This window comes from Balearica regulorum, chromosome 1, assembly GCF_011004875.1.
Source record: "Balearica regulorum gibbericeps isolate bBalReg1 chromosome 1, bBalReg1.pri, whole genome shotgun sequence".
In the NCBI taxonomy this organism is placed as follows: Eukaryota; Metazoa; Chordata; class Aves; order Gruiformes; family Gruidae; genus Balearica; species Balearica regulorum.
In genome coordinates this window covers 122,581,365-122,597,182 of record NC_046184.1, presented here as the reverse complement: position 1 = coordinate 122,597,182, position 15,818 = coordinate 122,581,365, and the positions used below count along the sequence as shown (strand labels likewise).

General features: G+C 39.9%; 1 protein-coding gene across 1 annotated transcript; it reads right to left on the bottom strand.

Moving 5' to 3' along the window:
• Window positions 1–422: 422 nt before the first annotated feature.
• Window positions 423–15,586, bottom strand: FUNDC1 (FUN14 domain containing 1). The gene is made up of 5 exons (XM_075773796.1): window positions 15,427–15,586; window positions 11,344–11,500; window positions 9,380–9,455; window positions 2,693–2,821; window positions 423–1,063 (listed from the first exon to the last, which is right to left on the bottom strand). The coding sequence occupies exons 1-5, from the start codon at window positions 15,455–15,457 to the stop codon at window positions 986–988; spliced, it is 471 nt and encodes a 156-aa protein (XP_075629911.1). The 5' UTR covers window positions 15,458–15,586; the 3' UTR covers window positions 423–985.
• Window positions 15,587–15,818: the final 232 nt, after the last annotated feature.

The following is a 15,818-nucleotide window of genomic DNA, read 5'->3' as shown; positions in this document are numbered from 1 at the left end:
CTTCCTGCTTTGATCTGTCAAAGGCAGAGGCAGCAAACGCATCTGCAAGAGCAGCAGCTCATCCCAGGCACGTTGTACTGACATCCTATCAAGCCCTACAAAGTACTGGCCCTTGCAAAGTGCTCCCGCAGAAGCCTCATCTCGTCATCTCGCCAACTAGTGAAGTCTGAAACGACCTCTGTGGTTTACTGAGTGTAAAACAATTAAGCATCAGATCATTGTGGAGTCTGCAGCACTTATCTGTGTACTACAGTTTTATCTGTGAGTTTACGCCTGTCTACACCTCTGGGCAAAATAACATACAGACATTTACTTAGCACACAAATATCGCAAGTATCTCTGCAAATATTTGTACCAGATACCTGCAGACTATAAACATGAGACTTTCTTATTTTCTATGTACACAAAGACCAGAGTCAAAGTTAATTTTCACCTTTAATAAGCTCACGATTCTTTGTTATTTAATACTCTGTAAAAAGGTATTACAGATTGATAGATTATTGCAGTGACTTCTAAAGAACATGGACAGCCATGAGGCTGAAACTACAATATCATATACATTATGTAGTCACTGATATGATCTACTACAGCATGAAGAAAAATACTTCTGAAACAAACAATATTTAACTGAAAAGATAAAAATGGAGCTTTCTTTCTTACAGTATGGTTACGTATCTATATTCCAAGAATAACATTTTAAAAAATGCTAGATCTTGAAAGGTCATAGATAAAAAGAGTCATGATGAAGATGAACCAGTTTTGCCCAGAAATGCTATAATGAGCACACTGCACAGTTTTTCAGCAAATCCTAGTTTTGCCAAGCTTCAAGAGGCAAAAGCCTGAAATGTGAAAGCTTCCAAGTTGCCTAGCTAGTCCACTCATCTTGCTCTGCAAGGTCCAGTGACCCACACTGCTTTAAGACAGCGTGTCGCAACAACTGTTCTTTGCCGACATGAATGTCATCAGGAAGAGATAACTCGGGTCCTTATGATGCCAAGCCCAACAAAAAGCCTCCAACAAATCCACTGGACACCACAATGTTCTGTTTGATAAATTCTGTTGACTGAGAAGAAAAATAATATTAGTAAAGAACTGAGTTAATTGTGTCTGATTGTATTAAAATACTTATCGCAATTGCCTGGAAAGAAAAAACTAAAATCATGGAAGGGGGTGCAGGAGGAAGCAACGTGTTTAAAAACATATAAAGCTAAGTGGCAAGTGCAGGCACCAATGGAGCGAAAACTGACACTTGGCTGTCTTTAACAATATATTTAAAATAAGGTTAGCATTTTAAAAGGCAAAATACAGGGGAACTGTCATAGCAATTTCATGCCAATACCATTCTTGTTTTGACTAAAACAAGACAGATGTTTTACAAACTTCCTTGGCAAGAAAACATGAGCACCACCATCACTTCGATTTTAATCACATGAAAAAAGTTTAAAAAATACTGGTTTTTTGGAAGTCTAGATCATTGGAAAAGAAATACACTTCACTCCATTATGAGCCAGTTTCCTAACAACTTAATCCTACCAAAACCACTTGTGGATGATGACATCTGTGTACAGTATTTCATGAAGTAACAGCACAGAGTACAACATGTTATATCAAACGGGTGCCATTTCATAAATCCCTCACTTCAAACACTTCAGATTCTTCTAATTGTGCACTAGTAGCCAAAGTAATATAATCTGAGGGGAAAAAAAAAAAAAAAGAAAAAAAGGAAACAACCAAAAACCCTATTCTGCCCCACCAATTTCTGCAGGGCGATGGAGAAAGCCAGCTTAAGCTATTTGGGGTATAGAAGAAGCTAGAAAACCACTTCTCTTGACCTTCAACTTCACATTCACATTAGAATTTAAGGTAATTTTTATCAACCTATGTGCAACTCCATACAGGTTAAATCCAAGATGTCAAAATTCCTAATCACAGAGCGCTAGTGTGGCTGCTGTTACATTGTCTCCAACATATTCCAAGTCAGGATTCAGAGTTATTGAGAAACAAGCTTAGATCGCCTGTATGAAATGTGAAAATATGTAAAAACAGGCTAAACTTTTTTTTTTTAAAATGTTGAAAAAACGATTCAATAAGTTCTCAAATGACAGAAGGAAATAGCCCCAGTAACACTGATGAGTATCACAGGCTACCTCTTTTCAACATAGTTTGTAACTGACAGATTCTGAAGACAGATATTCTTCGAACTGTATAAAAATGAAATAAAAACCACAACCCTAGTTACAAAGTAGTTATAGCTTTTCTCCAGAAAGAAAGGTCAGTCTTTTCCAACCAAATAATTTTGTTATCAGCAGACTAAGATGATCTGGGTTTTGTCTTTGTAGCTGCCATGTTTTAAGCACAACACTCTCAACTTTTTTCCACGTCATGACCTTACTGGCTTTCTCACTAGCCAAGAATCTGCACAGACTAAATGGCAAAGCCAATGGCAGTCCCTAAACTGTTATCAGCTATAGAAACGCATTAACTTTGACTTGTGTGTGTCATCTTTAAGAGTAAACAAAATAGAAAGCTAAAGGAATAAGAGAGAGTACAATCTGCTAGCTTTTAATAACATATACAGCCAGACCTTTCTGATGCCTTCCAGTTTTGCACCTGCATTTTCAACTAATCATCACCTCCAGTGGAAGGTAAGAAAAACTGGCTGGTAGAAAACAGTTTATCACCTTGGACTTACCTCTTCAATTAGAGTATTGATTTCAGGTGCTGCCTTATTTGCACGCTTTTTTAACTGTTTTTTTGCTTTGTTTACATCTTTTTCAACTCTCTTCCAGTCAACTTGTACATATCCGCTATGACTAGCGATCTAGGAAAATAAAGAGTATTTAGTACAGTTGTCGTTAACATTTTGTGAGTCAAAATACAGTATCTTAGCGCCTACAGTTTCTTCTTAATTCTTTTTTAATTACAGATATAGGAAAATACATTGTTCTAATTACAACAGGTAGTCTACTTCAAACACTAGTATTTTCCACAACAGCAGCAATTCAAATTAGAACAAGCAATGCCAAAGTTCAGCAGACTATTGTTAATTTTACCACTTCTCTATTGTTTAGTTATACAAGTTTTAAAAACCAATATATTTCCTTCAGCATTTACAGTAACTATACTTGTAAGAAAAGGAATGAGAAAAGCACATTCATAGGACAATAAAAAAACTGTTTCATTTCCGATTCTTTCAGAATTGTGGAATTCTGATTTGTGACAAGATATCTGGGACTAATCAGAATCATCCCTATAAATACTGAAAAGTATTATTTTATCCTACAACATTTAAACTGTCCAACAAAAAAGTATTTGATACGAGAGAATTGTTGTATTTTCTACAAAACAAAACCAGAAAGTAGAAAAACAACATGACCTGTGTACAGCACGAATTCTGTAATGTCAACAAAATGGGTAAGTTTTGGGGGATTGTTCACACCAATTTACACTCAAACTCCCAAAACGCTTAACCAACATCCATGGCATTTTTAGCATGTTTAACCATCATCCCAACCCTTTGCCTTATTTCTCTTACTAAGATTTGATCCCGCAAAAAAGTAAGATGTTCTGTTATTTGACCAACACTGACAGTCCCACCAATTTCCTTAAGACAATTCACAAAAGAAATACTTATTTAAATGTTTATAAGATCATAGCTTTAAAAAAAGAAAAAAAAAACCAAACAGGCAATTACTCCATGCTCTAGAGAACAGCAGAACAACTCATTAGCTAGAAAAAAAAAGGGGGGGGGGGGGGATAAATTAAAACTAAGGATTACTGCTTATTTTAACTGCTAATACAAACAGCTATAAGACCACTAACTTTACAGGCAAATAACTTACACCAAAAATGCGTTATGAAGACTGAGATTTCTCAGGTCCTTCTTAAGGTCTTGTTTGGCAAATTCATATAACTTACGTAACAGCGTTCTACGCAAACAGTACAACTCGTAAATAAAAGTCACAGATAATGAACTTTTGTGGAACAGATATTTAAATATACAATTTCTTAGGTTTGACATAAAAGGAAATGTTTCACATCATTGTCTGAATTCAAAATGAAGCTCCTAAAAGACCACCTCTATAAGAAAGTAAACTTCAGTTTCCATCTCTGCACAAGATTTTAAAAAACAATTCACTGGACAAATGCAAAATGAATTTACTAAATACTATACCCTCCTTTTCTTCATACCTCAGAATATAACAAATTCATTGACCTTGCCTGCCTATTGTAAAAACACTTATCCACACGGGTATTAGTGTTAGGCAGGGATAGCTAATTAAGGACTGTCTATACAGTATGAAAACATGAAACCAGTTTTAAAGATGTACTGGTTGCACATCCAGTCACTGGATGACATACCAGGAAAAAAAAAAACGTTACGCACTGGGGTAATTTTTATTGTACTAATTTAACATTACCACAAGAATTTCAAAAAGGCCTGAGCACTGAATTGGTGCCTTCTCACTCGTAGAACTGAAAACTAAATATGGACTGATGTACCCAGTCCAACACAATGTAAGAAACACTAATATATTTGTTTGCTTGTAAAAAAAAATAAAAATATGAGGAAATGGACTTTCAAATAAATGTTTCATTAAGACTAGCTTAATTAGGTCAGTTATCCATACAGTACAAAGATGAGGAAGAAGTTTTTAATTCAGTTCTGTTTAGCCCTCCAGTAGTTACAACTTATATTTGTATCAAAACTCAAGCTTACACAATAAAAATTATACTACTTTTCTCCCTGAACTTAGTAGCAGAGATCGTAAGTTCTGCTTTTGAGTGTTTGTAACATTTATGAAATAAGCTACAGCAGACAATGTTTTGAATATAAAAATTTATAACCTAGAAGAAAAAACACTTGTACTTCACTGCAGTGTTAGTCAGAGCCTGTGTCATATCTACGTTGGCTGAAATCCTAATAGTTATATAACTTTGTATGTAAGCGCAGAAATAACCCCACTGAACTCAAACAGTGGTGAGAGTTTTTAGACCCTAATATACCATAAAAAACTCTGTTCCCTTTCAACAGTAAATTTACATAAACATAAATTCTTACAGTTCGCTAGTATTTTTAAACCCAGCCCTTTCAATAACAAACTAAAATAATATTCCATTATCATTTCCACACTTCTATATATATTAAGGAGTCATATAAGTCTATACATATATATATTCTTAAAGAGACATATAGGGGGTGGGTGTTGATTTCTGTAGATACAGAAAATCTATATATGTATATATGACAATGGAATAATATATAATATACATATCTCTCTCTTATATACCTCATTAGTAAAATCTATTTTTGTTCAAGATCTTCCAGAACTGTTGAAAAAATAATGGATTTTTTCCCAAAAAGGCAATTGAAAAAATACATCAATGCAGGAATACTAAAAATATGTGCATCTTTCTCTACACTGATCAAAGACAACAGAGAATCTAAAAGGGAAGACCTCATTTTGGGGGCAATACTGGAGAGAAACGCAAGTACTTCATTATTGTGAAACATTATGAGTAATGAATAAAAAATGTTTAAGAGCAAAAAATTTATATAGCAAGACAGGACAAAAGAGTTTTAATATCCTCAAAGACAAAATCTCTCATACGAAAAAAGCCCAACTAAGCCCAGAAGGTACACGTGAGCTCCCATGCTCAGCTGCTTGCGCAGCATACAGAAGCCATGTATACTTCTAGGTATTTTCTGGTATTTAGATAGGTAGCAACCCTCATCACACTCAACCAGTTTCCAGAACAGATCTGACAAGTCTCTAACTTCAATATAGAGACAAGGAGGGGCTGAGAAATGATAGAACCTTTTTTTTTTAAGAGTTAAACTGCAGGGGCTGTATCTTCACCCATCATCTGCTGGCACAGCTCCATTGTAATCAGTGAAACTACTCCAATTTACAAAGGCAGAGAAACAATGCCCCTCGATTTCATGTCAAAACCTGCCAGAAATATGGTATTTCTACCATTTGCTTTGGCTATTCCACTGAATGTTCCCTCAAAATCTGCACACATCAACTGTCAAGTGGGATATTCAATGAAAAACTGAATACAACTCTTTCTTATTAAGTCCCCATCCCCAGTAGCACGTTGTTCTCTACCCACCTCACTAAGATGCCACAACATCATCATGGCATGGTATCAACAAATCCCCATACAATATATAGCTGAGGATATCTTAGCATTTACTTTGCTTCTTGTATTGTTTTTAAAGATTTACTTTTCTTAAGTTAGAAAATAATCTAATGAAGAACTGAATTCATCAATGGCGTATTAATGGGACGAAGCAAAATATATTAATGATAACACAAATAACTGAACAAAAATACAATTTTATGATTAAATAAAAGTCAACACACAGTGGAAAAACCTGCAATTTGTATGCTTACTGCAGAGCAAAAAGCAATGAAAGCATTAAGGATACAGAAGTTCAAAAACACACCGAGACTAGGCACTCATGAAGAACAACTGTTTTTAACTAATCCATTATAGCAGAACAACATGAGTTCATACTTCACTTTCTTCAGGATTTCACTCAACTGTGCTGTATAAACTATAAGTTATACAAGGAAAATCCCTTACTTGTTATGAGAAATTTATTATATTTTCCTTAATACAGCGCATGGGTATTGGTCTTATACCTACATATTTGAAGAACTATATCCTTTTTATTGAAATAGATGGTTAATTGATCAAATTAAGCTGCTGAAATATCCAGCACAAAGATGTGCTAATACATCTTTAATTTTTATAAACTATACTAATTCCTTAATGTAATTTTTATTCTCTTCCTCAAACTACTTTTCATTTCATCTGTTTAAGACTGAGAAGCCTCTAGATCACTTACAAAAATCTGAAAAATCTTTTTTGCTTCTTGTACAAACTGACTCTCAAAAAAATGTATTGCTTTCAGTTTCCTACTAGATTTCTTGAGATGGAGTCATCACACGCTAAAGGAAAAATGCATTTGTTCAATTTCGGGACTGAAATGTTTCACTGAATGGGCTCTAGCCAAGAATCTTGCCTTCTGTAGTTCTTGTTTTAGCAGGTAATTACAACGTCAATATTGCAATCAGCAGTTGAAATGAAATCTGCAACTTCAGAGAAATTTACAGATAAAAAGGAAGTTTCTAGTCATGTGCTGAAACGCTCCTCTGCCCACTCAGGGGAAGCACTGAACATGTATTCATAGGGAAATTAAAATCACGATGTGTGATCTTTAAATGAAAAAATTAAAGACTACAGAAATGTAATTACACTATAGAATTTATGACTCAGCTTTAAAATGCAAAACATTTTGAATTAAAATGAAAGACCAAGGCATTTACTTCATTCCCTTCCAAGAGAATTTGATCTTACTTAATTAAAGATACAGACAACACAATCAAAATATGCAACTCATTTTTCCTGTTGGATAATATTCCTTTTCAAATATACTGTAAATGAGATCAACTAAGAAATCAGACACTCAAACACATGGCAAATCTATTTTATGTACAGGAAGTCTCCTCAAACTTCACAGCTCAACAAGCAAAAATACTGCACAAGTCATGTGTTTTAAGCAATTTCTATTTTCCTTTGTCTCTAAGTCTTAGTTTTAACTTTTCAGCTTCCTGTAGTCAGAAGTAGTAATGAAGGCATCTACAGGCAACGTTCTCCGTGCTACCCCTGGATGCCAGGCCTCTGCTCCGTAGGCTCTTCAGTCATGTTTAGATAAGAATTGTCATTAAAAGAATTAAGATCAACGGCATACAACATGAGAAGATAGATTCAGATTTTTAAGTCAACTAGATGAAAAGGATGTTGAGGGCTTCAAGATCCACTGCAGATATATAAATATATATTTATATAAAGATTTAATTATTCTCTCATGATCCAGAAATACACATTATGGCCTAAAGAAGTCCGGAGTACTCCATCAAATTGATTCATTTGCTGGCATGGCACATTTTTCCAAAAATTTACATCTAGATGATTCTAAATAACTTCAGATTCAACACCCTTGTAAAATTCATCCCTGTGTTTAGGTACAAGCCCAATAACCAGTGATTTCCAGGAGATTTAAAAAGGTCATCAACGCACAATGGTGGAGTGAATGCTAATACTATAAAGCTTCATATCAAAACTATTTCTCTTTGACTTTTTACATTGTTGTTCATGCTTGTTTTGGAGTAACTCAAAATAAAATACACTCTGTATTTGTTGAAAACAACTTAAACCAAATAGTTTCAAGAGTATACATTCTCATGTAGAGTGCGGCAGTTCAGTGATATGTTTAGTGAGGGGTTTAAGAAACCAAAACCAGTAGAGAACATAATCATGACGGAAGAGTACTTCACACAACAGTGCCATTTTGATGCATTACACAGCAGCAATCAAAGGTACTGCCCAAGCCTTCCTGATCAATAGTTGACTGCAACAGCCATTACAATCAAAGGAATAACTAAAGGCAGGACATGCCTCTCGGAAATCCTCCAGGGTGATGATGGAAAGAATAAACTAAATAAATACATTGTTAACATCCTATCTCAAAAAAAAGTATGTTATTGAACCTCAGTAGGCACCAGCCTATTTCCTCTAGACTGATCTGAGGTAAAATGACAAACTCTCAGGTATCAATTTTTTTTCCTGGCATTTTTCATATTTTAAGACTTACTTGGCATATTACAGCAGGATATGTGAAATTCTCCTTCACTTAAAGTTTCGTCATCTAATTTGAAGGCTTTTTTTGAAGTACGTCCTCCCCTAACCACAGTATCTGATGAAAAATGCAAATGATCATGCCAGATAACATCATTAAAAAATTTTGGACTTGAAATCAAATTGAACAGAGGAATGCAATGAAGCTATTGGAAATCAGCAAAGCTTCAGAGGTTCAACAGATATGATTAGTAAATACAGCATGGGGAGAAAAGAGGAAAAACATGGCTTCATAATGGAACCAGAGCAAGTGTTCCAAGCAACTGCTAAAGAAGCCTACTTCTTCTAAAACACTGATAAAATTCTCAAACCTGTTTAAAATAAACACAGCTTAAATCCCTCGACCTCCCTAACCATAGGTTTACAGGCAGATCCTCTAATTGGGCAATACTGAATTACATACAGCATCTCAGTTTCTGCACAGAGGTTTTCTTTTGGCTTCCTACAAACTATATTACAGGATAGAGCAGATTCTGATTTACCACTGATTTTTAGAAATGTATTTTGTACACAATATTCCAGCTGAAATGTAAGGTTTTGACTGATAAGACTAAAAAGATGAAGCAGATAAGAAGCCTTCCTAATTAAATTTTACCCAACAGCTGTGTTTTTCCTATTGTTTAGTAAATAACATTTGCCAACTTATAAAGCATGAAATGCTACATACTTGAAGCAGAAGAAAGCCACCACCTACTGCAGTTGCTGCAAGCTTTCCGACTTTCTGGAACAAAAATCCCGCACACCTTAGGAGAACAAAACAAAAAAAAAAACCCAGTCCAATGAAGTTGTCTGCTTAACAATACCACGCTCCAATTCCTGACTACAACTATTTCTATTTTTTCGTTTAATAAAGCAAATGTATCATTTTATATTTTTAAAATTAGACTATTTAATGCAAACAATATTTAATTAATAATGTTTAACACAAGACAACATGAGTAACGGTTGCTAGTTCATGGCTGTCTCATGGCCCCTTTAAAGTAAGCTTGAGACCTCCAGACCCTGTCTAGACACAAAAGCTGTGTGCTGCTATTAAATGTAGCATGTTAGTAAAGCACAATGTAATAATATAAAAGTGCCATTATAACTGTTCCCAAATGGAAGGTAAATATTTTTATACCATCATTTATATTAACTACACAACCCATAACTTAAATATCTCAAGTAAAAAGAAATGACATCCCCACCACAAGAGTTAAAATCAGTGGGGCCCCCTCTACTGGGACATGGCCTTAGTCTATTTTTAATGGATCAAAGCAACCAGAAAATTAATTATCTTGTTCACAGTCTCCAAACAGTCCCACATCAAATAGAGAACAGCACAGATATCGATACCGTAGAATAATCTGGGCAAGAAGGGACCTCTGGAGGTCATCTACTCCAGCCAGCTTCCCGAAACTGGGCCAGCTGCGAAGTCCAATCCAACCTCCAAGCTAAATCAGGTTGCTCAGGGTTCTAACTCAGGCAAGTGTTGAATGTTTCCAAGGCTGATGGTTCCATAACTTCTCTGGGCAACTCTGCTGGTATTTGTCCTGCCCCCTGCCAGCCCACACACAGAGGGAAATTTCCCCCCCCCCCCCCCCCATGAATAGTGAATTCATATTTATATACATGAATATACACACAGAGGAATACATATCTATAGATACTGAAATATACAGTTTCCAGATCTTTCAATAAGCCACTTTTTACAGATGCCAGATGAACTATTCCCTAGAAGCTTCAGAGTTTACTGTATACACATCTAACTTTAAAAAATAATTTTAAGGTTACAAAGGCAAATAAAAACAATCAGACTGAAAGCTAAGCCTACCTTCCTCAAAGCAGTACTAAGCCTGGACACGACAATTTCATTTTTAGTCTATTTCATCTTCCAAATCTTGCATAATTCTGTTTTAAAAGTTACTGTGCTACCATAATGTTGTTTTTCACTGAACTTAAATTTTGGAACAGACAAATACCATTCAAATCACTTTGACAAATAACAAATACCTTAACATAGCTGCTAAGACTGTGGCCACATTTTCCAGTTTAAGTTCTCATCTTTACTGTCCAGCTTTCACCTGAATTATTTTAGCATAACTATGCTGTCGTATCTCTCTTCAGTTAACATGAGAGCAAACCGTTAATTTGTTCAAAATGGCTCCAGCTGAATTTAGAAGAAAAAAAGTCTCTATAAAATGGGACTCTTAATTAAGAGTATATTCTGCCACACTTTTTTTTTCTTCATTTCTTTTACCTATAAAATATATCTTAGCCATAATATCATCACTAGGTTTCCAAATCTATGATAGTAAGGAAATATGCTTCGTCTATACAAACAAAAGTTATGTGTGGTAATTTTCCACTTATTCCTCAAACTTTTAGAGATCTGACATTTCCCCAAATCCTTTTCAGGATAACTGGTAGAAGTTCCCTTAGCTAACTGGTGCTTTACCAATACTACAAAACACTTTAGAATGATGAGTCAGAGTAATGAGTTAAGAAATTGGTCATGCATGAATAATCTTGATCAATTATAAAAGAAATCCCATTAAAGAAGATACATCTATCTGCTTCAAATAGCCTTGGAAAGGGATATTCTAAGAACAGTAAATGGTCTAGCAGTTATGAAAAGTGATGCTCCCTCACCAGCCGGTCACACCGCCCATCACAATCTGGGTAGCTACGGAATATTTTTCTACAATTGGTCCTGAGTTCCGGCCAAACACACGATTCCACCAATGGTGACGCCGTGCATATTCTGTTAAATCCAACACTTCGTAGGAATCATCGTCACTTTCATGTTCTTAAAAAGAAAAAAAAAAAAAGTTATCTTCTCAGTTATACAGTAAATTGACAATCTATTTAAAAACCTCAAACAGAACCCTTTTTGGTATTAACTGGCTAATCCAATGGTTTAGATTGCAGCACACAGGCTACCTACGGTCCAGCAGCTCACAGAACAAAGGATTTTGAGATTTTATGCCATAATCTTCAAGGTAAGGACGAGAAGACTATAGGGAAGGTATCATCTATAAAATCCATGACTGGCACAGAATAGGTGAACAGGAGTCTCCTACCTGGTCAAGCACGGAAACCAAGAGGTACCAGATTGAAACCAGAAGGTAGCTGGTTCAACACAAAAAAAGGAAGTCGTCTTCTCCTCTCCTTCACTCCCTGCCCCCTGCAAGCCCCAGTTAACTTGTGGAACAGCTTGCTGCAGGATGCTGTAGATCCCTAAAGCTGATGTGGCCCCCAAATAACAACAGAACAAATTAAAGGGGGGGAAATAAAAATATACCATGGGCTGTCAGATGCAAAGACAACCACCTAATGGCTAATCAGGTCGTGGGCTGAAAATCATTAAAAACATTCTGAGAAAGTATCACTACATGCTTACCCTGTAAATCTTAGTTCATCCTGCAGCTGATGGCTTTTAGACACAGGATGCTGGGTTTTCATCTGACCTACTACAATTGCTTTTATGTTCTTAAGCAATGTGAAACATGTCTAACTTAAGAGAAAACAGACACATCTCTTCTAGATAGACCAAAACTTTGAAAGATTGAGAACTTCCGGCCTCATGTTTTCCTTAGAGGGCTATTGCCCCCCAATACCAACCCCTAAGGAACCCCACTGATCACTGGTCTCTACTTGGACATCAAGCTGTTGGCCACAACGCTTTGAGTGCAACCAGCCAATTCCTTAACCAGCGAGTGGTCCATCCGTCAAGCCCATGTCTCTCCGATTTAGACACAAGGAATTTGTGCAGGACAGTGTCAAATGCTTTGCACCAGTCCAGGTAGATGAAATCAGTTGCTCTTCCCTTATCCACCAATGCCATAACCCTGTTGTTGAAGGCCACCAAATTTGTCAGGCACAATTTGCTCCTAGTGAAGCCATGTTGGCTGTCACCAATCACCTCCTTGTTTTCCATGTGCCTGAGCATAGTTTCCAGAAGGATCTGTTCCATGATCTTGCTGGGCACAGAGGTGAGACTGATCGGCCTGTAATTTCTTGCGTCTTCCTTTTTTGCCTTTTTAAAAATGGGGGTTAAGTTTCCCCTTTTCCAGTCAGTGGAAACTTCATTGGACTGCCACAACTTCTCAAATACGACAGAGAGTGGCTTAGCAACTTCATCTGCCAGTTCCCTCAGGACCCATGGATGCATCTCATCAGGTCCCATGGACACATCTCATCAGGTCCCATGGACTTGTGCACCTTCAGGTTTGTTAGATGGTCTCGAACCTGATCTTCCCCTACAGTGGGTGTTTCTTCATTTTCTCAGTCCTTGCCTTTGCCTTCTGCAACTTGAACGGTGTGGCTAGAGCACTTGCTGGTGAAGACTAAGGCAAAAAAGTTATTGGGTACCTCAGCCTTCTCCATATCCCAGGTAAACAGGTCACCCACTTCCTTCTGGAGAAGGCCGACATTTTCCCTTATCTTCCTTTTATCAAAGATGTTACCTACAGAAGCTTTTCTTGTTGCCCTTGATGTCCCTGGCCAGATTTAATTCTATCAGGGCTTTTGCTTTCCTAACCTGATCCCTGGCTGCTCAGACAATTTCTCCATAATCCTCCCAGGCTACCTGCCCTTGCTTCCACCCTCTGTAGGCTTCCTGTGTTTGACTTTGCCCAGGAGCTCCTTGTTCATCCATGCAGGCATCCTGGTGTTTTTGCCTGACTTCCTCTTTGTTGAGATGCATCACTCCTGAGCTTGGATGAGGTGATCCTTGAATACTAACCAGCTTTCTTGGGTCCCTCTTCCCTCCGGGGCTTTGTCCCATCTACTCTACTAATCAGGTCCCTGAAGAGGCCAAAGTCCACTCTCCTGAAGTCCAGGGTAGTGAGCTTGCTGTGGACCCTCCTTGCTGCCCTAAGGATCTTGAACTCCACCATTTCACATTCACTGCAGCTGAGGCTGCACTTGAGCTTCACATTCCCCACCAGCCCCTCCCTGTTGGTGAGAAGAAGGTCCAGCATAGCACGTCTCCTCGTTGGCTCCTCCATCACTTGGAGGAGAAAGTTATCATCAATGCATTCCAGGAACGTCCTGGATTGCCTATGTCCTGCTGTGTTGTCCCTCCAACTGACATAAGGGTCACTGAAGTCCCCCATGAAGGCAGGGCTTGTGAACGTGAGGCTGTTCCTATCTGTCCATAGAAGGCCTCATCCCCTCTGTCTCCCTGGTCAGGTAGCCTGTAGCAGACCCCCACTATAATGTCCCCTGTCCCTGCACGCCCTTTAATCCTGACCCATAAGCTCTCAGTCAGCTCCTCATCCGTTCCCAGGCAGAGCTCCATGCACTCCACCTGGTCACTGACATAAAGGGAGACATTTCCTCCTTGTCTCCCCTGCCTGTATCCTTCCATTCCAACACTTCAGTCATAGGAGCCATCCTACCACATCTCTGTGATGCCAATAAGGTCATAGCCCTGCATGTGTACACACATCTCTAACTCCTTGTTTATTCCCCACATTATGTGTGTTTGCATACAGGCATTTAAGTTGGGCCCCCAATGAAGCTGGCTGGCTGGCTACAGTAGCTGGAATTCCTCTGCGCTGTACTTCAGGTGCTCTCTTGCTGATCTGTGATCCTTCTCCTGGCTCTGGGCATCTATTGCTGGCACTGGCATCAAACTGGTAGGAGTGGGATGGATTGAGGTTCCCCTCTCCCAGCAACTTTAGTTTAAAGCCCTCTTCACCAGCTTGGCAAGCCTATGACTGAAGATGCTCTTCCCCTTCTCTAACAGATGGGCCCCATCAGCTTCCAATAGACCAGGTTTCTCAAAGTGAGTCCCGTGGTCTAAGTAATCAAACAAGCCAAAGTTCTTAGTGAAACCTTCCTTCCAACTTTGAGGTATCGAGTGCAAAGTGTTTAACATCTTTAAACAGCGAAGAACATACAAGCACCATGATAGACTGTTAGGTCTGTTAATTGTGCCCCTAACTTAATATTATTCAAATCCAAACTCACACGTTGCATGGAAAATAATAATGCTACACCATTTTCTATTGATAAAAAAATACTCCTTTCCTTGCAAGATAATAGTATGCATACTCTTCACAGGCATAAAACTCTGCCTGTGCAAAAAGGCATTACACCATAAGGATGTACGTATACACTTAAAGATCTGCACGTTAAATGATGTGGAGACGACGGAGGCTAGGGAAACCGCTCCTCATCCCCCAGTGCGTCCTGCAGGTTCAGTTCCGCAGCCTCCAGTGAGGCCTCGCCGACGCCAGAGCCCAGCACCTCCTGCTGCCTGTCCCCGCGCTGCTGTGACGACTTTGCCGGCACTTCGGTTTTAAGGCGGCTTTCACCTGGGGACCTGCCGCTTCCTCCGCGCCCCTGTCACACCGCTACCGCCTACAAGACATTTCGGCCGTTAAACCGCGGGAGGCCACCGCGAAGCCCGGGAAGTGTTCGGGAGGGGGGTGCCAGCCGCCGCTCCAACCCGCCCAGCGACGGGTCAACGGCGACGCGCTGGGTGCAGCGCGCAGGCGCCCCGCCCCTCCCCCACGGGCCTCGCGGACGGGGCGGGGGGGGGGGCGGACGGGGGGAGGGGCAGAGCGCGGGCCATCCCTCCCCCGGCACCGGCAGGGACACCAGGCTGCCCACCGCCCTCCAGAGGAAGGGCGGTCGCCATGCCTCCTCCTCCCCTTTCCCGTAAGAGGACGGGACAGGACGCGTCGCTGCGGACGCGCCCGAGCCCACGGGGAGCCCACTGACCTGAGGCGGTGCGGGGCCTCCGCGCAGCCATGTTGGCTGGTGTTGACAACGGAGCCGGGCCCGGGGCCGACTCGCTCCGCCCCCAAAGGGCCGCTCTGCGCTGCTAACGGCCGCGCCGCTCTACGCTCTCCCCCAGCCGCGGCACCGCCCCCTCTGCGGCCGCGGGGTGGCAGCGCGCATGCGCCCGCCATCCTCCCCTCCCCCAGCGGGAGCGCCGGCAGCGCTTGGGGACTCTCCCTGAGGCGGCGGGTGACGTCACGGGCAGCGCGGGGTCCCCCGGCGCCGTGGAGGATTGTGGGAGCTGTAGTTCCCCGGGGGCGAGGCCGGGGGAGGGCGGCCATTTGGGCGGGGGGGCAGCTCGCCGCCTTCTCTGACCGCGGGGCCGGCGCTGT